This window comes from Protomyctophum parallelum, assembly GCF_964188405.1.
Source record: "Protomyctophum parallelum genome assembly, chromosome: 11".
Taxonomy (NCBI): domain Eukaryota; kingdom Metazoa; phylum Chordata; class Actinopteri; order Myctophiformes; family Myctophidae; genus Protomyctophum; species Protomyctophum parallelum.
The window spans coordinates 18,023,508-18,049,129 of record NC_139707.1 but is presented as its reverse complement, the minus strand read 5'-3'; the positions used below and the strand labels follow the sequence as shown (position 1 = coordinate 18,049,129).

At 42.7% G+C, this 25,622-nt stretch overlaps 1 protein-coding gene across 1 annotated transcript in view; it reads right to left on the bottom strand.

The window, feature by feature from the left end:
• Positions 1-22,823, bottom strand: part of hs6st3b (heparan sulfate 6-O-sulfotransferase 3b) — a gene marked incomplete at both ends in the record, with an annotated part of 69,564 nt that extends 46,741 nt beyond the window's left edge. The window contains one exon of the mRNA XM_083776032.1: positions 22,276-22,823. Coding sequence (XP_083632158.1) covers positions 22,276-22,823 — 548 coding nt within the window. The remainder of the gene's footprint in view (positions 1-22,275) is intronic.
• Positions 22,824-25,622: the final 2,799 nt, after the last annotated feature.

The following is a 25,622-nucleotide window of genomic DNA, read 5'->3' as shown; positions in this document are numbered from 1 at the left end:
CGCCTACAGACTAGAGATTTGGGGCTGCTATACATATGTGGCCCTCACGCCTACAGACTAGAGATTTGGGGCTGCTACGTGGCCCTTTGGGACTGCTACGTGGCCCTTTGGGGCTGCTACGTGGCCCTCACGCCTACATCGCACGACCCATCTGACCAATATGCCCATACATGGAGATATCTATATCTGTCAGTCCTTGTCCCTTGATCAAGACAACACATTTGGACATTGCTGCATTGGTACCGCCTTATATGGCTGAGTCATAGTGACATGAGTGGAACAACGTGGTCCGCTGGCCAGTCACACCTTTAAGCCAATTTTAACATAAGAAGATGATGTGACACTTTATTATGAGCTTCATGTACAGTAGAACGCCCATTTTCAGTACAGAGCACCATCATACGGCGGAGCTTAAATTAAGCATTACAAAGTTGCGGAGAAATATCACAGCAGTCTGAATTACTCCTAACAACTACAGCACAGACCATTTAAACACACATCATAAAATAACTAAAAATAAGTAAAATGTCACTTTAGCTGATGCAAGCAGCTTTGGGTCAATAAATGTATCTTTCCATCGTGTACTGCATAGAAATGAGACAAAATGAACAAATACAGGCTGTCAGCTTGTCCTAAATCATCGAAGAAACCCAGCTGGCTTGGATGCATACTGCAGCTATCAACCTATTCTAATCACGGGTATGTATATGCTAAACCAATCACAGTCAGAAAATGAAAATAAAATAAAGGGCTGTAATCTCTATAGTGATTCCACACCAGCTCTGACTGAAACCAGCTGGCAAGCTCTGCCAAAATACTGTATGTATCTGATCAATGCTGCAGGCACAATATGTTACAAAGTAGCCGTACTAGCCGAGCCAAATTGTTTTCAGTTAGAAAAGGCGAAGTTTACAATAAAAAAGGGTGTTGCATTTCTCCCCAATTAGGTGGCCTTAGCATTTGAGGATTTGAAAGCAATATCCTTACTCTTTCACCCCTCTGGCATTTTCACACTAAACTAACACATTGATCTCACCTCACAGCGGGGACTTTACAGTACCAGCTACCCAATTATTCGCATAGACTTATTCCTCTGACACTCTCAACAAAAACACATTGGATTGGCTTGCTAGACATCACATCAAAAAGGCTTGAGGTAAATTTGCTGGCAGGGAAGGAGGGCTAACAACTAACATACTGTACAGTAGATGCAATGCACTCAGAGAGGCAGATTTACTGTCAACTCTCCACCACAGGCCTCCCTCTGTTTGTCTTGTCTCCAGTGGCTGACTGAAGACCTTGCTCACCCAACAAAAACACTGTCAGAGATAGCCCAGTCGGCCATGAAATTGATTTTGTATTAACAAACAGGGGGCTCTGTTTCTCCCATAGTGTTAATCAAATCATTCCGAGGAATGAGGGGGAAGATGAGAGTAAAATCATTAACTTCCAACGGTAAATCACGTTCACTGCCAACCTGTTGTCCCATTAACCCTGAAACCTGTTCAATAGCTAATTAAGGCAATTACTTCAGGCATGACACGCCACTTAATCATGAATGACTGGCCCATTTATAGTGGTGGCTTCATTACCATTGGCAGCCCTCGCTGATGGGCCTCTACCATTCACCACACACACACACAAAGGAAATATCGAGGCGAAACCTGACTGGTGCCGTCTCTCCCATCCTCTCTGCACTTCCAGGGCTATTAGGCTACTAGAATGAATGTGGGGGCATCGCGGGAAAACTGTGAACACAGCAAGTGCAGAGTAATGCTAATTGTGAGAGGCATGCCAAAAGTAAACTAGATTGGCATGTTTCCTCATAAAACAGACTCTTTTTGATCCACTGTTACGCTCAAGCACAGAGAATTGAACCGCCCTGATAGTCTGAGTCAGTAGAAATGCAATACAGACAATATCACATGTAATCACACTGCCTGGGAAAAAGACCACTTGCAAGCAGCATTGTCTGCTCTGCTGGGTCTCTCTCTCTCTCTGGAGCTGTCCATGGTGCTGGACATGGCTTCAGCCCTGCCTCTCACTAAAATACAGCCCTGCCTTAGACTAACAGTGAGCTCAGAGTGTGGTCTGACACCTACCTTGTCAGCAGTTCCTGTCTCATCCCGCTTGAGGGACTGACTGTGATAGACAGTGGTGCTGAGGGAGGCCCTTGTAGTGAACTGTCCTGAGTGGGAGTATTGATTTTCCCGCTTGTCTCCTCCGACTGCGGCAAGGCGGTGGCTAGCAGGGACTGCACCAGGAGGCCACATGCACGGTCCCATCACTCTCTGCTCCCCGCCTGTCCTCCCTGTCCCTGTAACGGTCGGTCTTATAGCCGGCTTCCTACAGTGTCCAATGTGTCTGGGTTTGGCTCTGCTGCTGAGCACAGTTTGCTGAACACTCAAGCTGGGCAGAGGCCGCTCATCCTCGGACACATTTAAATGTCACTCTCTTTCCTCCGTCGCACACATAGACTAATAGGTCGCACATCAATAACTGTGGCCTAGCACTGCAGGACACATGTCTCAGTCACCCCATTTCCATTTGCAACCCTGAATGCAAATTTCTGGATGACCTGCCACTCTGCCAGAGTGTGTGTGTGTGTGTGTGTGTGTGTGTGTGTGTGTGTGTTGGGGGGGAGCTGTCTGCTGCTGAACTGAAGCCTCTAAAATATAGGGTGACATTAAAAACCTATAATGTAAATTTCCCCTGCTGACTTCATCGGCATCCATTTGAAAGGCTGGGGATGAAAACCAAGGACTCAGCTCAGACTGCTGGGACAGCCTTGACTTTGATCTTCCTTCATTAGACAACAGTGGCAGACAGGTTTATTGCTGTGATTGCATAGTGTGGTGCGTTAATTAAAAACAGCAGTGGTTACCCTCCCATAGACGCTGTTTATCTTCTTAAAGGGAGAAAACACTGCCATTCATCAAAGCCGGGGCATAAAAAAGCGTCTGTTTGCGTTAGCTTATCAAGCATCAGTGCTCAGGTCCGGGGGGAGCCCGCTTCGCCTTCTGTGCCTATGCTTTTAAACAATTAGAGCAGATATGTAGAGGTAAGTGGAGAGGGGAGGGGGAGTGGGCATATCGCCTTACTTTGTCACACTGTGAATTTCAATGTAAATGTCATAGCGATTTATCCTGGGCTATAGTGCTCCCTATGGACAGGACGTGTTATGCATTGAAAGGCAGCAGAGACAGTTGGGTTATACATAGTATGCTGGCACGGCCACAGTCATGCAGCAGGCATCTCACATTGACATAGGCTGTAATATTCTTAATATGCTGCAGACGTTCTGTACAGCACATATTACAGCAATTGCCATGGCAATAAGGGACCTCATTATTACTTGCGCAAGCAGAGCGTGCAAGTAATGTTTTTCGTCAGGTGCTACCTAAGGTAATGCCCCTATGTATACATGTATGTAATCTGACACCACTGCCATATCAAGCACAAATTAATCATCACGTCATATGCTGACACGGGACATACGCATCAAACGACCCACGTAACCACAGTATACCACTAATCAACTTACAAATTACATATACATAGAGGCATTTCCTTTAATCGACACCGAAACTTATCTTTTATTACGTCACCATTGAGAGCCAGTTATACAATGGCAAAGTTACATATCTTCATTACGTCATACGCAGCCATAGCATACGCATAAAACGACCTTAATTGGTTATTAATTACGTAAGCCAATCATGGACATTCGTAAGGAAAGGTGAATATACCATGAATGTCCCCATGAGGACTGCAAGGACAAGATTGTTGACCTTAAGAATGGAAATTACCGCTGTGAGAAATGTAGAAGAGAATTTCCTGAGTTCGAATATAGACTCAATATAGCAGACTTTCGTGGCGAGAAATTGGTGTCATGCTCCCAGGAAGTCCTCCTGGCACAACAGTACTTGCACGCTCTGCTTGCTCTACTTGGGTGCAACAAGCAAGTAGGCACTCGACAGAGTGCAGTTCTAGTTATTTACTATGAAAACGTGCAATTCCCGACAGTTGGTTGGTTGGTCCAGAGCCATAGAGTAAAGACAGAGTTAGGACATTGAGGGGGCAGAAAACAGCCCCGTCACATGGTTCATGTAACTCATTTGTCACTGTAAAGCCTATAGACTCGCAATGCATTCCGTAAACTTCTGGTTCAGGCCTTTGTCACTGTTCGCCAATAGAAGTCTATGTAGAAGAGCCGCCATTGGACTGGCCCCATGAAGTGAACAGAGTTGTATTACTCTATGCCTCTGGGTTGGTCACCCCTTATGACCTTATGACACGTGACATCATCATGGATGGAGATCCCTTCATCCCCATCAATATTAAGCCCATATATGGGAATGCCCACATTTGGAGATTCCTGATGTCATTAATATTGGCCTGCAACTCTACATCTGACCTCAAACCTCAAATCCTTAGATCTCCATATATGGAGCTGACCTGTTCTGACATTCCATGTGTTGATCCTTCCCCAACCATCATTCCTCTTTGATGTCTCCCTTTTGACTGATATACCATTTAAACTCTGCTCTTTATACATTATAAAGAGCAGCACAACTAGTGGCTGTACCGTGTACATTAAGGCAGGGTTCACAAACTTTTCCATGCCAAGGACCTCCATTGCGAGGAAAAAAACTAAACTATAAAACAACTAAATTGGTGACAATAGACAATCTATTCTACAACCTCACGATGTGACTTGTGAGTTGAGCTATTTTTTATAATGTTTGTAAATGTACCTTTCCACTATCAGCAAAGAATAAACCCAAGTACGTATTGCTTCTAGTCTAGACCTGACTGTCTTTTTGTCGAGGAAACACTTCACTATCACTAACTAAATCTCCTTTTTTTATTCTTTTCACAGTGCTGCTATAAACATATACCACTATCCAGTGAGCTAAGTTGCTCTCAGAAAAGCTTACTCTGCAGGATAAAGAATCGGGCCGGCTGTGCGGAAGGCAAATGTCTTCAAGGACCATTACTGTGGTCCTTGTGTGATGCTAGGGGATTTGGAGCACATGCTCAACACAGGGCTCCTGAAATCACGTTCTGAAACAGACTGATGTGATGTGGCACTGTGGGAGCCGTCTCAAATGTACAGAGTGGAAATGCTTAAACCCTGGTTCAATGGCTCCTTGGTAGATTAATTCATAACTGTGATATAGATTTTTTATGGTCAGAAAACTGAACTGTAGCATCCCCCCAAAGCCTGCCAGTGTTAAAGCCCTTCTACAGTCACGGTCATGGATACTTCAATTGTCCAAAAGCCCCCCAGCTTTCAGTGTTTTGCTTCAGGGTGTCAAGACGATTTAATAAATCACACACGTACACACACGTGCACACACACACGACGCAGAGAGAGAGAGAGAGAGAGACATGACATAACAATATGTCCATTGTGTACACTAGATGTAATCAACATGGTTATGGATCTCTCCTGAATAGAAATGTCAGTGCAGTGCAATTTCCTGTGGCAAAGGTAATCTGCCAATTTAGGAGACTTTGGATGTAGTTGGATGAAAACTCCAAAGAAAGTGTAAAGAACTATAGCAAAGGGTTCTTCGATCCCCCTCAGTTTTTCTTTGGAGTGTTCCGTCCTTGCAGAATAAATGAACGTGGTAGGGCTCAACAACCCTGCTATTTTCTGGACCTGGATGGATTGTATGTAAGCTGGTAGATTGGGTTCAGTGTTCCCTGTAGACTGAAGCCTTTGGTGTTGGGTGATAAATGCCTTCTGTGTGGTAATACAGCGTGATTAACGAACACAGCCCAAAGCCTGATCCCCCCTTTCCCTCCTCACTGCACCTGAATCAATCATCTACATGGAAAGGCCACAGTCTAGTGCTGGAGCTGCCGCTATAAAGCCTGATTTATACTTTATACTTTGTCATATGACAATGTCGCTTGCCAAAAATAGCCGTTCTAGAAGCTCTACAAGCTTCTAGAACGGCTATTTCCGGGAATTGACACTAAATTAGGCATTGGAAAAGCAGACCAGACTTTGAAAACACGGCAGAACACAGTTCAAGCACACCACAAGTGCAATTCCAGCTGTAACTGATGCTGATGCATACACAATCACTCCCATGGTGTGCAACAGGCGCAAAAACAAAACAGAGGTGAGGGTCCTCCTTGTAGCCCATAAGAGCCAATCACAAATCACAAGGGGTACATTTAGCTGGATGTTAGATCCAGTGTACCGAGGTAAATTACCTGGGGTGTCCAGTGACAGATGTTAAGGAGCAATTACAATCTAGGCATTTACCTACCTGCCTTTCACAGCCAAATACAATTTACACAGCAACTGGGGTAACACGTAATAGTTAATTTCACTCCAGGTTGTGGTTGCTGAGCAAGAAGCACAACGAATTGAGGGAATTGAGCTAGTTGAGGCTCAAAAGGAAAGATCACAGCTCAACCACACATTGTTTAGAAGACATCCTATAGTGGAGATCTGAACACTTGCAATATACAGTAAGACTTCCTCACTTTTACTCATTCTTTCTCTTTTAAAAGTAAGTGGTAGTGGAACAATTTGTTCATTAAGAATGCTATAATTCACAAAGAGGAGTCACAGGGATAAAACATGTCACACTGAATAATAATGTTTTCTCCCCAAACTCATTGGCCGCCAATGACGTGGCGTGATTTTTCCTAATGTCGATTCCTGCCGTTGACGTGATTGATGTGATTTGGGTTTCTATATTGATTCAGAATGGTCTCGCTAATATCTACCCAGTTAGCTTCCCCATCGCAAGGTCCATCAATGAAATGTTTCCCCGCCGTTTACTTCCATTATAAGAGCAATCTTTAGCCGTGTTTTTCTCTGAATTGAGGCTCAGATCGAGGTGATTGAACAGAACGTTGATGTTAGGGCCTCATTAATAAATCGTCGCTACCTCACCGTTACAATATTAAAACGCTTCTGATGACTTTTAAAGATATGATGGTCACATTAGCTAGGCGGTCTTCAAAATAAAATACCCCTTTTCTACAGCTGGCGGTGAGGGACATTGGACTGCATCGTGGGAGGCAGTCAAAACATGCAAATCACACATACTGCATGTGGATTCTCCACTCTCGAGTAAAAAAGACATGAACACATTGAATAGGCAATTCTCCTGCCAAAAACATTTTAGAGCCTACATAGGTTAGGTGATCAGATTGATATTACAGCATCCGTCGATGAAATGGCTGCAGCAGCATTTTTACAAACAGCCGTGAAACCATATCATCAGAGGGAAGTTTATGGTGGTGGCATAAACAGTCAAATCAATCCGTGTGTATTTCTGTGCAGTCGATAGCCAGCCCAGGTGAGGCTCATTAGTCATTTTGGCACCCTACCGTACATTGTGCTGCCGGCTCTGAAACAAACTTCCCTGCACGGCGCACACTACTATAAGCTCGCAGCGAACACACTGACTATTGTATGCAATGTACTGTATGCAATGTTACGCTAATAGTGGTTCCATAGCATGTCAATCAATGTTGAAATACCATAGGGCATACTGGCATAGGCTATCATTGAATAATGCAGTGAATTAAATGTGGGGACTCCAAGATACAACATAATGTAATAATAACATTCTACTGTTAGGACACTTCCTTATCCACTACTCCTCAAACAGTATAAGCAAACAAATCAGGACTTAAATCCAAAACACAAGAGGGGGGACTTGTATGAAAAATGTACTACTGTTGAGCGCCTATGATCCATTGCACAGCACAGCCCAATGAGAACGAACTGATCCCTGGATTTGTGAATGGGATTTGGAGCTCTATTATGCAGCTCTTCATCTGGCGCCTCGGGAAAACTGGCTTACATTGGGGGACATTGGATTCCTATGATGGGGTTGATGTGCTGTATCAGAGCACGTGCCGGGACATAATGCTATTTGTTCCACACTGCCACTCTAACTTGCCGCAAGATGTTGTTCTGCTCTCCAATGCCACACTGTTGTTAGGATGGATTTTCAATCCATAATTATTATGCTGTGGACTGGGACCCAATTTATGCTGCAATATATAGTAGGAGGGCTGTGCACAGGGATTGATCAACAGTGGTGGCATCCTATTCCAATGGGAAATAAAACACTGTTTTCCGGTAGTCAGCATGACGCAGGACATACAATATCATAATAAATACATACCTAATATGCATTTTCATACAGGTATCAACAATACATGATAAAGACCATGCATGCCACTTTGATGGAAACAATAATCTACTAAAGATACATACTGTGTAGGTAATTCTTGTGTCATGTTGAGTTGATGCATTTTTATTGTGTCATGTGTTACATTATATGTGATATGATATGAACACAAGACTCTTAAGAGTGCATGTCTATGCTCTGATTCTGGGCACTGCTCATCAAATATCTGAACAGATTTTGCACAGGAATGCACACAAGTACCTATTTATAAATGTAGGAGTTTAAGAAGCAATCTGGGCTGCAATCTGTTCGGTGAGATCATTCAAGCCTATCTCCCAGCAAGACTTGTATAAGCTAAAGTGTAGGGAGTCTTTCAGAGGCACTAGAAATAAAGACGGGGAAGACAGTTAATGCGGAAATAACTCAATAACTCAAGCAGGGTGTTTTGTTTGGACAGGGGACCGTTGTGCGTGATAAAATGTAGTGTTCTCACCAGGGCCACTAATAGCGCTGTCAAACTCTTCTATAAGGCACACAGAAGATTTCTCCGCTCATCTGTCAATCAGTATTCACATCCCTGAACGTCACACACAGCACGCATCCATCCATCCATCCATCCATCCATCCATCCATCCATCCATAAAATTAAGCCTTTAGGTGTCTGGCAGGAGTGTTTCTTATGATGTTGAGAATGATAGTTACTTTTGAATGGATGGACTGATGCTAGAAGATTCAAAAACCTTCGAGCAAGTTCTCCCCCCAGTGAGTTAGTATCAAGTGCCGCACTCAAGCCTTGCTAATTTTGCCTATGCAATGGCCAGCATGAGTCATGGACCCTCTCGCTCTGCAAGCTGGCGCACGCCGCAACATCAAAAGCGTCCTCACCCGGCCAGAGGAATCTGGGGTGGTACAATATGGTCTTACAAGGGGAGATTAGGTTGTGTGAAGGTGACTCTACCTGTGCTTACATTTAAAAGTGTGCCAGGTGCTCACTCAACCACTGAGGCCAAATTGAAGAGTATAGCGTGAGGCAGGCATCTCCGGCTCACCCTCCCCTCTATAGCACAGCTTACCTGTCACCAGCTCGCCCCAGATAAGGACAGATGACCTTTCTCCAGGTTGTTATAATAAATCAACTCCAGCTGCAGTTATTCTAGGCACAGACCTTTTCGTCAGGCCTTGCAGGTACCAATTGAGAAATAACATAGCCAAGCATCTATGCTGGCATTTTCCCTGTCACTGTTTGATGTGTCAATCTGTCAAGTTTGTAAAGAAGTAGGTGCCCCTTGCACCTACTCACATACACACTCACACTGAGACACAAACACACACATACGCATGCAAGCACGCACATATTGACCGACACACACGCACGCACACACGCACTCATGTACACGTGAACAGAAGTGACGAGGTCAATCAAGTCTTTTAAGTGCTAAATATTTTAGTACAATTTTCCACCAATTTCCTGATCATTTGCTGATGTTGTCATATAACTTACACCCTGTGGTGAAATCCTGACCAATGGCAGGTTATTAGCAGAAAGTCATTTTCATGGAGTCATATTCTCGTACAAAATGTGTTGTGCATGTCTGAAGTGTACTTAATTGGGTTTCACAGTAATGCAATGGTAAGCCCCTACCTATCTTCAATCTGGCTTGCTGAATTATTTATTAGTACACTATAGAGGGTATTTAAAGCTAAAACCTTAGTTTTACTCAATTACTTTTTTCCATGGGCTCCTTATAGCACTGAAGTAGAATATTCTCTCCCTTCAATTAGAGGAAAATGATGCCAAACTTAATTGCCCCGATGATAATAGGAGTGCTTGAGCTGCTCACTCACCAAGCAGGCCTCTTGGGGACGTTCAAACACACTCCCTAGCTGACTCATTCCCCATCAGACTGATGACTACATTTTACCAGATCAGTATAGGAGCTGCCTCTTCCCCCTTCCTCGCACCAAGTCTGGCAGTGATCTCGCTCTGATCAAAAGCTTACTGGGATCTAACAGTACAGCTTCACAACACAATGGTGTGCAGTTAAAAGGAATTACGGGCAATATCATATGCAATGGATTAACCAAATAAACCCTGTATACATTGTATGTAAAATGGTGAAAATAGCTGATCTGCAAACATGTCACAGCATGTTGTAGTTCTGCTATTTTCACCCAATGTTCAGGTCTATTTTGGCAGAATGTTAGAGATGCCCAGAATAGGGGCGCTAGGGTACATGTGGTTAATGAGAGCACCACAGGAACATTCTCTGCCTCTGGAGTCATTTTTTCTTTCTTTCTTTTTCTTGGTGAAATCTAAATGTTACTACTACTCAAAAAGCAGATCACTTGTTCGATCATTCCCCATGCAAGTGATGAAACATTACACAAAACATCTAAAGAATATGTGCCATATTATAGTGTAAAATACAATCCCGTCTAAGCATGGAGGATAGGCTTTAAAAGTATATGGGTGCAAGCACTACAAAATGAGTTCCAGACAAATGTTAGTGGAGCATAAAGTCCTGGCCAGCTACCCGACCAGAGACTACCCTTTAATCTCACTGCAAGAGCTGAATCAGAGTATTGGAGATTCATATTTGCCCGACCAGCAAGTATTTGACAGCAGCATCAGAGAAGCTGTGTTGCTTGTACTGGCAAGCTGCACTACTTTCATTACCTAGAGTGGCTTTTAGAGATGGACTTTCAGCTCCCTACTGTATCTTAAAGGTTTCTGTGGCAATAGGATCAAATATGCATAATGAATGACTCATAAACATGCACAGCATGTCATTTTCTCCAAATACTACTGTAATCTCAGATCAGTACTCTATTGAATCAACGTACACTAAACAATAAAATAAGAAGGAGGGCAACTCAGGCATCTCCGTTAACATGTCATATATACCAACAGGGATATTTACACAGGCGACTGAAACAATTCAGCAAAAAACTGAAAAAAGGAAATCTGACTAAAACTGATTACCGGTAGATGAAATCTTCTGAAGAACATAGTCAGTCAGATAAGCATTTGAACGATAAAATAAGCCTTACAGAATTTGATCACATAGAATTTACATGAGACAACAGACTTCAGCTGTTGTAAATGTTGCTCTCAGCCCACATAGCAGTTAAAAATTATGATTATGTCATGCGACATAATCTCAATAAAACTGCCTGCCCTATTTTTCAGAAAAGTACATAATTTGCTGGCTACTCTCTTAAATCACATTCAGTCAGTCACCTGCTCGACTGTTTTATTTTCTCTGTCAAGACAGTGGACAAGTGCTTGACGGATGCCGTTAGACGCCCTGTCTAGGTAACACTTAATTATCGAGCCAACTGGATTACAGCTCAGGCTTGCCAGCGATGACGACTTGGATTAATGACACATGAAAAGCAATCTCCACACCCTGAAAGTCCAAGGCCCACAAGGGCACACTCAGCTCCACACATAATAAACATCCCATAATCTCAATGAGCACTCGCGTCCTGTGCCTGCTGATGCCTCCAGAGCTATAGATCTCTTCAACGTTGGTTCATCTACACCCGTAGGGCACCTATTACCCCGCTGCTTCACTATTAAGGGGGTAGACCCATGGCAATGCCCCTGCTAGGTTATTCCTCGTTCTGTGACTAAGCAGCTGTCACATGTACATGTACAGTAGACTGTATTTTCTAAATGTCAAAGTACAGAAAACACACCCTCATATTTAGTTATTCCTGCTGCCAAAATGACTGTGCCTCTCTCTCTGATGCAGCTTTGTAATACATGCATTTATGGTTAAATCTATGTATCCATGGCTTTGAATCAACATAATTGTGGGGCTTAGCACAAGCAATATGGTGTGCCAGAGTGCCCTGATAATGTACAGTATCATTATTATATTATAGTAATAAAGAATCTAGAACCATGATCTGATGGATAAATGCAACAATAGAGCCACTATCTGCATTTGCTGTTCATCTGGGTCATGTGTGATAATGCCCACCTCCCACATGGGCCATGCAGAGAGATGCCTAATGAAGGCATATAGATGTCAGGCGCAGGTAGTGTGTACAGTGAGACATGCACAGCTCAGTGATCGCAGCTGTAAGTGGTAAGGGCCACACAGTAATTGCAGCCCTTTCTGCGTCAGCTATAATGAATAAAATATGACGCAGGGTATTATTCAGCCAGGAGTAGGGCAGGAGTGTGTCATCTGCGTGCCATGTAAGTAATAATGGGCCATTACTGCTGCTGCAAGTTGCTCATTAATCTGATTGTTCTGGAAATGAAGAGGTTGTGAATTTATTCTTTCTTAAATTGTTGGGAAAACGTAGGAGAGCAACTAAATTGCATTCCTGCACACTTCACAAAATCAGTAACGACGACATGAACATACTGTATGTTTAAGGACTTTGTTGACTGTCTTTCTCTCAGTCTCTCTCTCTCTCTCATCAAACAAGGATGCAAGAGAACGCTCATATTTGTGGTTTGGCTTTGCTGTCTTTGAAACAAGAAACAAGAAAGCCATGATGATTAAAACAATTGCAATTTACAATTTACAATTTAGGCATTTAGCAGACGCTCTTAATCCAGAGCGACTTACATTAAGCAAGAACAAAAAGCATGGGAATACATCACAAAAAAGCATTTATCATGAAACATGCGTAAGCTAAGAAAGTAACAGTGGAATATCTATATTATGAGACTATACATATAAACTATATATATACTACTATGCTATACATAATGTACTATGGCGTGCTATGACTATATACAATGCAATTATAGTGCTGTCTACATAACATGCTATAAGTCTGTATCAAATGCTATCTAAGTCTACAGAAATGCTATCTAAGGGGGTAGGGTAAGTGCTATGGGCCATGATGGAGTCTGAAAAGGTGGGTTTTCAGACTACGGCGGAAGATTGGGAGTGATGCTGCAGTTCTGACTGCAATGGGAAGTGCATTCCACAGTTTTGGAGCCAGAAGGGAGAAGAGTTTGGGACGTGTGGAGCGTTGTCCCGGCGTTTTTAGTGAGGGTACTTCCAGCTTCCCTGCGTTGGCTGATCTGAGTGCGCGGGAGTGTTTGTAGGGTTCCATCATACTTGCAAGATATGGGGGAGCCATACAGTACCTTTGGTTGCTTTGAATGCCAGCATCAGAGTTTTGTATTCTGTGCGGGCAGCGACCGGGAGCCAGTGGAGGGAGCGGAGCAGGGGGGAGACATGTGAGAATTTTGGCTGGTTGAAGACCAAGCGAGCTGCGGCATTTTGGATCAGCTGGAGAGGCTTAAGTGCACATGCTGGTAGGCCAGTAAGGAGGGAGTTACAATAGTCGAGTTTTGACAAGACTGTTGTCTGGATTAGGAGCTGGGCTGATTCCTGGGTGAGGAACGGTCTAATTCGTCGTATGTTATAGAGTGTGAACCTACAGGATCGAGTGACAGCTGTGATGTGAGCTTTGAACGAGAGCTGACTGTCCAGGACAACACCAAGATTCCTGGCTGTTGGGACAGACGTTACCAGGGCGTTGTCTACGGAGATAGTTAGCTCCCGCATAGGGCAGGACTTAGCTGGGAAGAAGAGAAGCTCAGTCTTGTCTGGGTTCAGCTTGAGGTGATTGGAGGACATCCACTGTGAGATGTCAGCCAGGCATGCAGTGATGCGCTCTTCCACCTGAGTGGCAGAGGGGGGGAAGGATAGAAACAGTTGTGTGTCATCGGCGTAGCAGTGATAGGATATATTGTGAGCAGAGATGATAGTGCCAAGGGATTTAGTGTACAGTGAGAAAAGGAGGGGACCAAGTACAGATCCCTGTGGGACCCCAGTTTGGAGGGTTCGGGGGGATGATAACAGGCCTTTCCAGGAAACCTGGTAGGTCCGGTCGGTGAGGTAGGAGGAGAACCACTTTAGTGCCATTCCACCGATGCCTAGATCCGCTAGGGTGTCTAGGAGCAGCTGGTGGTTCACTGTGTCAAATGCTGCCGATAGGTCTAGGAGAATCAGTACTGCAGAGTGGGAAGCAGCTTGGGCAGCATGTAGTGCTTCTGTGACTGCCAGCATATTCATAACAGTAGCATATTAGAATTAAGGGGAATAATTAAAAATTAAGCTAAAATAAAATAAATAGTCAGGGCTGGGCAATTGGAAGTTGAAAAAGGAGGAAATGGTAAAAGATGTAAAATAGAGGAGGAAGATAATTAGAAATACAGGAGAATGGATCAGTAACGACGACATGCAAATAATAAAGTTTGGCTGTGTTCTTGACGTTGTCTTGAGTTATAATAACTAGTTGTTGTAGAGTGCATAGCTGAAATTAGGCAGAAGTGGTGGGATTTTGGCGGAAGTAACGCTCAAGGAAATGACGTTGACGCTTTACAAATCTGTTTACATTCTCCGTGAATGAAACAAATATGGTGATTGATCAAACAAATATTGTATCCGGGGGAAATACATCTGACGGATGTTCCGTCCCAACATTTCCGCCTATGCACTCTCTGCCTAACTATATAGCGCATGAATAAAGTGAATGGCACATCGTTGTTTAATGCAAGCATATTGGACTTTTTTGTTTGGATGTATGGGCTTTCAAGGCCAGAAAGTACTTTTTTGCCACTCAGTAGGCGTTACCGCATAACTTCCAGGTTTGATGATGATGTCACGCGCATACCCTCTATTGTGACCAGGCTTTTCTCTTCTTAGATGAGTAAGCCTGGGACCGAGGCTTAAAACGAACCCGTGGCAGGTTAAATATCACCGTGGCGTCCGCATGCGGTTAGGGTTAGGTAGGGTTTTGGGTAGGGTCTCGGACTCATGACTGTAGGACTGTTGGTATGGACCTGCAAGTAGTACAGGAAAGGTGCAATTCTGGGGAAATTGCCAAGTGTGGTTGGCTCGATGGCACAGGAGCATTGGGAAATGGCCCCTCCCACTGATTTAGCTAGCCAATTACAATGTCAAGTCACCCCTGTGATAATGTGTAAGTAATTAGAGACCTCCGTAAATTATTATAGTCAATGTCTGTGTGAAAAGTCAGACATTCATTCATTCAGACATTGAGTGAATTATTAGTTAGAAGATGATTAGTTAGATAACATAACAACAATAAGGCCATTACACGGCTAGTACACGGCTAGCACTTTCCATATCTTCAAATATAATAATAACATAACCATTACACAGCTAACACTTCCAATATCAAATGACACTGATCATCCTCTATATCGCTTTATTTAACCTCATGCCATCTGGACAAAGATACAGAACCTTGCCGTTTTAGTGGGAGTTTTGTCCCCTCAGCCATCGTGACATTAAACAAACTGCCCCGCCGCTAGGATGGTTCTGTATACAGTAGTGTATGTGTATGATGGGATGGTTCTGTATACAGTGGGGACCTCATGTTTTTGTATTGTCTTGGTGTTATGTGCTATGTATGTGTTGTTTTTGATGTGGGTGTTTGAACAAACTGTGAAGACAAATATCCTTCGGGACAATAAAGATTATTACACAACCAAAGCAGTGTGCGCTGATGGTCTTTGAAACAGCGCAATGTAACGTCGTCTCTCGTCTGTATGACAGTGACGTCACGTACGTAACCTTGGTATGTTAACAGTGGCGTCACTGACTATTCCTTGGTATGTTTGTCCTAGCTGCAGCGCATGTGTTTTTTTGTTTCATGGCTCGCGCTACTCAAACACTAGCAGATTATCATTACCAGAAGTACAACCCAGGTAAAATAATGTGTCATTATAAAAAATATATAAGTCATTTCCTTCTAGAGACATGATTGATTACGGTCCCGGGGACGGTTGGGCGATCCGCTCCCGGGAACGGTACGCATCATTCACACTACCACAACATCTGCCGGGACCATAGTGTGATCCGCTCTGTGTCTCCTCGCCAACAACTTTTGTGGAATACAGACAACTTTTGTAATGAAGCAGAATCCATTTTTAGGTATGAGGATTTCTATTAAACTTTCACACAGCTAGATAAAATATATTTAGCAAAAATAAAAAATAAATTACCCGCACACTGCCCAAAGGTACTACAGGAACAATTTTTTTTTTTTTATTGTTAAAACATATACGCTATATAGTATACTGTATTTGAAAAGCTGTTAATGCTGCTAACAATGCATATAGGCGACTAATTAATATGCAAGACTAATTGTGGATTCAGCTTGATGGTGTTCCCTCTTATCCAAGTGTTTCATAGAATTAGGAAAGTTGACATCATGAACAACTTTTCTAAATAAATAATGACAGAATTTGACTAAAACTTTATTTAAATTTCTGTTTAAATAATTAGAAAACCTGAAAACCTTGAAAGTCCATATACAGAGGCTACTTCTCTGATTTTCTGAACTTTACAAGGCTACTCCATTTTTTGCATGCATTTCTTTATACAGACATCAGGGTGAATGTTTAGCAGGTTTAATCTCTTTACCTCAAGCCAGCAGTTTTAGTGATGACAGAGTAGAGCAGAAAGTGCATTCTTTCTCTCTTACTGGAGAGAAACCTTGATGGAAAAAGGATGGTATCAAGTGATACAAAAGCAAATGGGGAAATTCAAAAGTAAGAACAGTTTTCTTTAAATATTTCAGTGAAATGTGTCACTACACATTCTTCTTCTATAACAATACATGTACTGTATAACTACAGCTGGTTCAGACACTATAGCTTCTGTACAAAAAGATTATGCAGAACGTTTAAAAGGCATTCACAATCAAATGATAAAATACCAGAAAAGTGACATTTCGAGCGTCAAGCTCTTCTTCTGTCTGAAAAAGGAAAACGGTGGCTTCTGTTGTGACTCAGTATCATACTGAATGCAAATACAAAAGAGATACTGAAGTATCCTCAACAGAGTAAATACTATAAATGTAAAACTATCAAGATTTCTACAGTAGCTGAAAGGAACATGATCCAAACTACAAAGATTCAAAAGATTATCTCCTTGCGTGACTGAAGGTGGTGTGTTGCTTGTAAAATTCCACCCAAGCACTAGAAGAACATTCCACTCTCATATTAACATGCTTCTTCCCTCATAGCAACTTAAGAGGACAGCAATGAGAGGCATGCTGCTCCCAAAGGCCCCAAAAGACAGCAGGCCTGCCTGCTCCACTTCTCCCCTGACTGGCAGCACACTCCAGTGGAGCCCCACCGTAGGACACACACACTGATACAGTCTGACACGCCTGACCTTTCCTGCACTGCACAGCTGGATCAACCTGTGCCATGCCCATCTGAAAAGGCCATGCAATGCTGCACAGACAATGCTGCCTCCGTCTCCGACCACTGCCCCATTTCAGCCCTGAAACGCCCCTACTGCCATATCAGAGCTGGCAGGGTGAATGCCCTCGACATTGAAGCCACTCATTCAGAGAGGCTCTCTCTCAACCACAAAACAACGGCATGCCATTTGAATTTGGCAGTGACACATTGTCAGCATTCCAAAATACAACATTTCGTAAATCTAAAATTCAACCGTTGATCCAGTTAAATTACTGAGCTACTGCACATGGTGTAATTAAGTTCCTAATTAGTGTACTGTGTAAAAGTGAACATTATCTGCCTTAATGAGGCCTGACACTATAAGGGAATCTCACCAACATAAAAGGTTGTGGTCTAATAACAACATGGCTCCACTATTGACTTCTTCTATGATAAATAAATGATCATGGAAGTCAATGGTGGAGCCATGTTCATATAATGAACATCTGAAAATCTAAATATGAGGAGATACTTTTTTGGCCTACTGGCAGCATGCACAAGAAATCTGTCACTGAGATTAGCCCTGGACAGACTCAGACAGACCCTCTTCTAGACGGCTAGCTTCCTACAGAGCGCTGCCCTAGAACTGTTTTCCAAGATTTATTTTGTTTTATTTTTTAGATTTCACTGGAGGATAACCCTTGAGAGCAGCATCTTGTTTTTTAGGGGGTCCTCTTTTTTATTTACGGTACTTATTTAATTTAAGATGACATTTTCATAATATTAGTTATCTATTTTGCTAGCTCATACGTGTGCTATGGTACCTGTGGCTAACATGGGGGTAAAACATGACATGTTTGTAACTAAATTTGGTTGGAGGAAAATTTCAGAAGCTGCTGGGTGCCTACTGTACTTCATAACAATGAACAAGGCAACTCGGTAAGTGCAGAATGCCGCAGCTGTGAAATGAAGGGCTGCCTCATCCAGTGAACAATTTTCCTGAGTAAAGGAAACACTTGGCACTGCAGGGAATAAATCATGTGCTCATGTCCTTGTAGTTTGGCGCTAAAAAATATTTTTACTCTTCAAAGAAATGAAGGGAATTCTCTGCTACAATCACTGCAGTTCTGACATCAAAGATACAGTATGCTTCAAGGAACTCGTTCTGTGCTTTCCCTCAATTATTTTGCCGTTAATATTAATGGACGGTATGGATTATATATGCATATTTAAGTTTAATTGAGTATATCAATCACTGACAAACCTAGATAGATTTCAACTACACTATGACATTCATTTGTAACTTTAACACTCCAAATCGTAAATTGCAGTACAGAAATCAGGCACTCAAACAACAGTGACTACATTAATGAAATACTCATGCCACATTGGGCTGAGATAAAATAAAACACCAATAATAATAGTTATTGTTTCAGAATTAATCAACCAAATATATATACATATCGGTTTTTGTATCTACTGTATATGTCCATCTCGATCTAATAATAATAATAATAATAAAACAAATAATCAGCATAATAATAATAAATAAATAAAAATGAATCATCAGCAGCTGTAAAGTCAATACAATGGTAGTGAACTCTGAGTTGTTGTAGATATAAGATATCACTACAAACTGCAGCCTCAAAGTCTATAAATCACATCAGCAATCAAGAAAGACTGCAGCAGAACAAAGACCTGAGGGAGAGCAAGTAAGGTGTGTATGTGTGACAGCAGGATGTGTCCTAGTGGCCAACTTTAAACCTCTGAGTGGACAGAGATGGATGCCCTCATCCATAGGGATGAAAGACCACAGAGGAAAATCAATCATGACTCTTGGCCCTTTAGCCCGTTCTATCCTTATGGATTCTGATGGCATTTGGCTTGTACTGTGATTAAACTCAGCCTCAATTTTTTGAATAAAATAGCATTAGGAGTTCTTGTTCATCAGCAATAATTAAATTACCAGAGGGCACCGACATACTGTGGTTTAGTACGAAGTACGAACATCATTATTTCTGTTGCGATGGGTGTGTATACTGTGCAATTAAATCGTAGCCTACAGTTGAACATAATTTCAACACAATAAATTATTTCCCCATACAGTACAGTATATGTCATGTTCTAGGCTTTTAGGGTGGGTCTGATATGGTTTTGAGGGGAGTGACATTTGGGTTTTGGTTTATCTCTGCAGTCAATGGGCTGCATCTCCATGACTTCCTCACTGGATCTATAAATGTTATTGTATCATTGTGTCTGTCCTGATGAAGGTCTAACAGCCGAAACGTCGACTTAATAAAAGAGCAACATTTTGGCAAGTTTCTGACAGTATGTGGGTCCTCTTCTTTGTTTTTCAAAGATACCCTTTTGCACTGTTGCCCTACACACCTGTCACCAACCTGTTGAGGTGTGCAATGCATCAGCCTTATTCTAATTTGTTACATTACTGTGTGATCAAATAATGCTATAAAATACATTATACTGTTGGTGTTAACACACACCAGCCCAAAGTGCACTAGTTCACACCTTGGTGTGAGTTGACACATACAGTATATGGCGCTTTGAGGCACTTGGTATAAAATATTGATAGTGAAACATACAGTATGCCTTTTTAAATCTCTTTGAAGTGTCTACACTCTACACTTGGGTATGAAGGTATGCTTTTGCTTTGTACAGTACTTCTAGTCCCACTAACCTCCCTGACAGAACACAATGTCAAGGTCTTACCCCTAGGCCAACAAGCAACTGCATGGTACTGATTGAATAGCAGGGCTGTGGCCCAGCTTGGTGAGAAGTAAAAGACCAAATAGCAGCCCACAAGCTTGATAGCAAATCAGAGGTTTCAGCAGAAACATACACATTATACAGTAAATATGCCCAGCAGAAAGGTCTAAACTGTTTAGCTGCAGGGAGACAAGCTGCAGGTATATATGTTGCATTTGGATTCTTCTTTTTGATGTGCTTGAAGTCAGTTGAAGTAACATTTGAATACTATGCAGTTCAAGGATCAGGTGATGCTGTGTTTGCAACAAGTTCCCACAATGCAGAAAATGAAGGAGGCTTTTTCTAGGGAATGTGTAATGGAGTTGTAAAGTAAAAGGAGGGTTGTAAATCAGTAGAGCACAATTGATTAAATGCCACAGGTAGGAAATAACAACACCAGACCAACTGTGCAGGTGTAAAGGAGTCTTTCATTGCGGAAAGCCACGCTGAGGACAGAAGGAGGGGTATAATTTAAATGCAAGAAGAACTTTATTTACAAAGCTTTCTCCCTCCTTTTTGGTGGGGGTGGTTAAGATACATTTTTATTTTCACAAATGGTTCTCTGTATTGTTTGTTGTTAATGTTGTTAATCCAGCTGTGACATCAGGTTTGGTTAAAAGGATTTCATAGTTTTAGGATCTGTGCACTATTCAATAAAAAATGCCAGCCTTTGCAACAGATAGCAGGTTTCCTGCTATCCCTTTACTTATTCTGAAGTTAAGTACTTGAAGAAGGCTTGTTTTGAGTCCGTTTGTGGCAGAATTTGTTATTTGGGGTGCTGAAGTGCCCACTGATTGTTGTCTGAACTTTTTGAGGCAATTGTAAATTGTAGACCTCCATCATAGCGAGGTTAGTAATAAGCAACAACAAAAACAAATATGCCAAAATGGTTCCGCAGTCTCCACCTTGCCCTTGGTGGTCATCGGGGTTTCGGGTCTCCCAACATCATACCCCTCACTCAGGGTACCCAGCCGGGGTGATCAAGTCCCGACTTATGTCCCAGTAGATACCCTCGATCAGTCCCATTAGGGAAAAACCAGGGCCACACAATCCGTTCCTCCTGAACTACTCTGCCGGGACTGGGAGGTACCATTCTGGCACGTGGAAGGACTAGGCTCTATTGGTTGACTCCTGTCCGGGCCCCTCCTACGTCTCACCAGGTCCACTCCAGCTCTCACCAGGTCCAGCCATCAAGCAATATAGGAAAAAATGCTGTGCATGCATGGTTGACCCCATTTGGGGTCGTTTATAGTTTTCTTTCAGTGACCCATTCCAACAGTCAAACGAAGTACACACCTGAAAACCAGCACTGTCCACAACCTGCAGGACAACATGTGAAATGTATACGTGTCTGGCACCACAGCGTTGGCTACAACTCTTCTTATGTAGATGACGTATGATGACCAACATGCCTGTCACAGGGTTAACAACCAATTTTTTTAATTGCTTCCTTAGCAGGATCCAGGGTTGCTCAAGTGTGTTGGAGGAGAAGAATATGGGATGGCATGGGAGTAAGTACTCGTCTCATTGTTATATTAATTTACATTGTTGAATGGGTACCATGGTACAGTGGAGCGGGGAAACTGGGAACACCTTTAACCCCGGCCCTTACTAATCAAATCACTCTTCTCTCTCTCTCTCTCTCTCTCTCTCTCTCTCTCACTTTGGTTTACATTTGAAGAGATGTGGAATAAATGTGGAATAAATCCATCACTGTTCATACAATGTTGTGTCAAATGGGACAGCATGAAATGGGACAGCATCAAACTTTTAGTCACAAGTTGCCTGTGACTTTAGTTTACTGCATGGTATGGTAGTGGTACTCAGTACTGCAGGTCAGGTCACTCCAACTTGAACATTTCAATCTGCTATACGCAAGCACGCGCGTGCACAAACACACCCACACGCACGCACGCACGCACAAACACACACACACACACACACACACACACACACACACAGTCACACACACACACACACACACACACAGTCACACACACACACACGGACGGACGGACGGTTAGGCTACAATGAACACAATTAGCTTACAACAAGTTTAGCCTAAACGCATAGTTTACACGCTCGGGTGTGTATACGTACTACGCACACAAAAAACATGCAAAGAGCAAAGATGTTTACCGTCTGTTCCTTTGAGCCTCCTTCTTGTCCATAATGACAGGTACACAGTTCGTCAGCTCTGTCCAGTCTGCATGCAACCCACAGCTCCAGCCGGTAGAGAACCTGGAGAATAGCCAGGACTCCTCTTTCCCTGGCCGGTGGCATGTGCATTTCTTCTGGCCAGGTTTGCAGTCGCACGGCTGCTCCAGACGAATATTCCTAACTAAGTGCCTTCCGAACGTGGTACCGCCGGTCTTCTGAATGTGCAAAAACACAATCACGTCGTCTCCTTTGATGTGGAACTCCACGTGTCGCTCAAGGTCCCTTTCAGTGAAGTTGAATTTTGACGGTAGTTTTGGAGGGCTATCTTCCTCGAGGTCCTGATCTTTGTAAAAATCGTCGCTTTCCAGATATGATGTAGAGAGCAGACTTACTCCCCTTACATTTTCCACGGGCTTAAAATGACACGCATTGCTGCCAGCTGGACATATATACTGATAACCTATCATTACAAAAAGAACGGCTAAAATAGGAACCAAGATGAGCTTACTGGATCTATCATCCATCATATCACGATAGTGCTTTCATTCCATTACTGTGAATAACAATTACCAATTGGTTCTTCAGGATTAATTCCTTCATGCATGCTTCATTGAGGTTATGTGTATACTGTCTATATAGATTTTCAAAGTACCGGTAGCCTACCACATGTTGATCAAGATAGCTGTAGTCTGGTCCTCTGAATAGGCACAATCTCAAGTATCAGGTAGCCTATACGTTTAGGTCTCTAAAATACTGCACGCCTGAGGTGTTGTAGCAGCAGAAATGTACAGAATTTGAGCCAATAGCAAAGAAGTCATATGGCATATAATCATTTTGGCTGTCCCCGAGCCCATTGGGTTTCCAACTTCTAAAAGCAGGAGACTATAGGCTACTGCACCCGTACCGACGCTTGATGTCAAGTTGAAACGACTTTTTGTTCTGATCCCAATCTAAATCGCAGACTGTTTTATGTCCGTTGTCTACTTAATTTCAGTTGGAATCTTCAGTTTCACCGGCATGTCCAAACCGTGGGCGCGGAGAGACAACTGGGATGAATCTTCCTGAAGCATCCTACAGCATCATCGCGGTTTGCACTTGTGGTACCAGGAGGAGGATGCTGCATTCATGCCGAGTGAGGCGTTATGCGATCGCTGTCGTTGTTGGGCTGGGACTGGGAGAGGATAGATTCATTCATTCCATCTCTCGAGTGATCGAGTCTCACATGATCGCATTGCCATGTTGTTACAGCGCAAAGCCACAATTACAATAGCCTGCAGGCAACTGAATTGATCGAGGCACCTGCATTTTGCACATATATAATCACTAAACTTTAACTTGCAATCGAGTGTGTCTGAGTGTGTACACGTGTAGCCCGCGACATGGCCCAAAAATCCACATCACAGGCACGCGTACATGTGACCTTTCAGAGTTGAGAACTTGAGATGGCAAAAATATGTGCTTTAATCAATGCCTTAAATAGATTGAATACAATAGCATTGCTGGGACAAGCCAGTATAATTCAGTTGCAGAAGCATGCACGCAAGCTATCCACCCTGCCTCTCTACACATATCATGTTTGAAGAATAAAGCATAACATTCTGACAGACAAAATAACTTACAAAATAAATACAAATAATGAAATAAATATATATATAGTAAATATAGGAAAAGTGCATGGGCGTCATTAACTGCAGGTGATGGGATTATTATACCTGAGTATACATGTTTGTGTCTGTTAAGAGAGGGAAATTGTGTGAGAAACATTTACGTGGGATCTTATAGCTGCAGGTATATATAGGCCTATAGCTGTAATAATACCTGTTGTAATATATCCAACAGGCTGTGTACTGATAACAGGTACTTGTACGTGAATATGCAATGTACTTATATATGTGTATGGATATATGCGTAAGGTGCACTGCCGGAACTGTAACATTCCCTAGGTCTGTTAGGGGCACGCTGAAGGCCGCGTGCTGCAGGCAGTGATTTGTGATGTCTAGTCAGTGACGTCAGTAGGACACAAAGTATGCAAGCATATATATGATCCTGTAAGACAATAAACCTTGTGATTGTATTGATGTGACCAAGTCTCCGTGTCATGTTAATCTCTCTCCCGGAGCAGGCCTGCCCGTATGTCCGTCTGTCCGAACCATGGAAATGTCAACCGGGTCGTCACACACCAGAACCAGACGAGGGTCCAAGTACTTAGATTAGAATCAGTAAGCTATTGATCATAACAATTGGTGTCAGAAGTGGGATCAGACAAGGGGTGAGTTCACTTCATATTTTACTCTTCATCCAGAGAAAAAGTGCCTCTCCTCTTGTCTGGTAAAAGTAATATAGGTTATGATGCAGGGTTTACCTTAGTTAAACCTTGTCTTTTTTATTGTTCCCACATTTAGTACAAGCTTCCAAATTTCACTGATATAGATCCTGTTAGTCAGTGTGTGTTTTTTAAGTGACTGATACAATTTTTTTAGTGACTTGACAGAGTTTAGAGATAAGACTGTTTGTGTTCAAGCAGCGCATATGGTTTGAGTCCATATGTAAGCCTAATGAAGGTTCATTAGCAGAACAGATTAATTCTGTTGAAAAAGACTGCGTCTGTGTTTCCACGCAGCATATGGTTGGAGTCCATATTAAGCCTGACGTTTGGTACGTCAGCTGAACAGATTTATTCTGTTGGTTATTACACTGTTCCTTGAAGCAGGTCAGTGGCCTAGTGTTGTATCACGCAGCTAGGTTAGTGAGTTCTGCCTGTTGTTTTATAAATCTGCTATGATGTTGTCTAGCAGGATACGTGTCTGAGATATAGCGTATTTACGTTTCTGAGATATAGCGTATTAAAGACTGTGGTCGTGTTTCCACAGCATACAGTAATTCACTCTGGTCAAAGTCAAAAGTCACTGCTAGATTTTAGGTACCCATTTCAAGGTACCAGATAAGGGCTGGTGTGTGAACAGACATTGTTGTGCATTCCATGTGGCGTCTATGTTTTTTGTTGTGTTCTGTGTCTTGTCGACTATGGACAGTCAAAGTTGATGCAACCCCCCAGCAGTGGGGTGCACAAGTTTATAAAAAAAAAGTGATGTCGAGGTTCCCAGACACGCTTAAGTACCACAGTAGTTCGGCTATGGGCAGTCGAAGTTCAAGCTCCCCCCAGCAGTGGGGTGCTCATGTGTATGAAAGTGTACCACAGTTGTTAGGACACGGTCATCCATTATGCCAGGGTGATGGTAAGAGGTGGGCACATAAGAGTGGCATCTCTGGTGTCTTTCATGTAATACATTGGTTTCTGCTGAGCTACAGCCTGGGAGTTGAGTTAA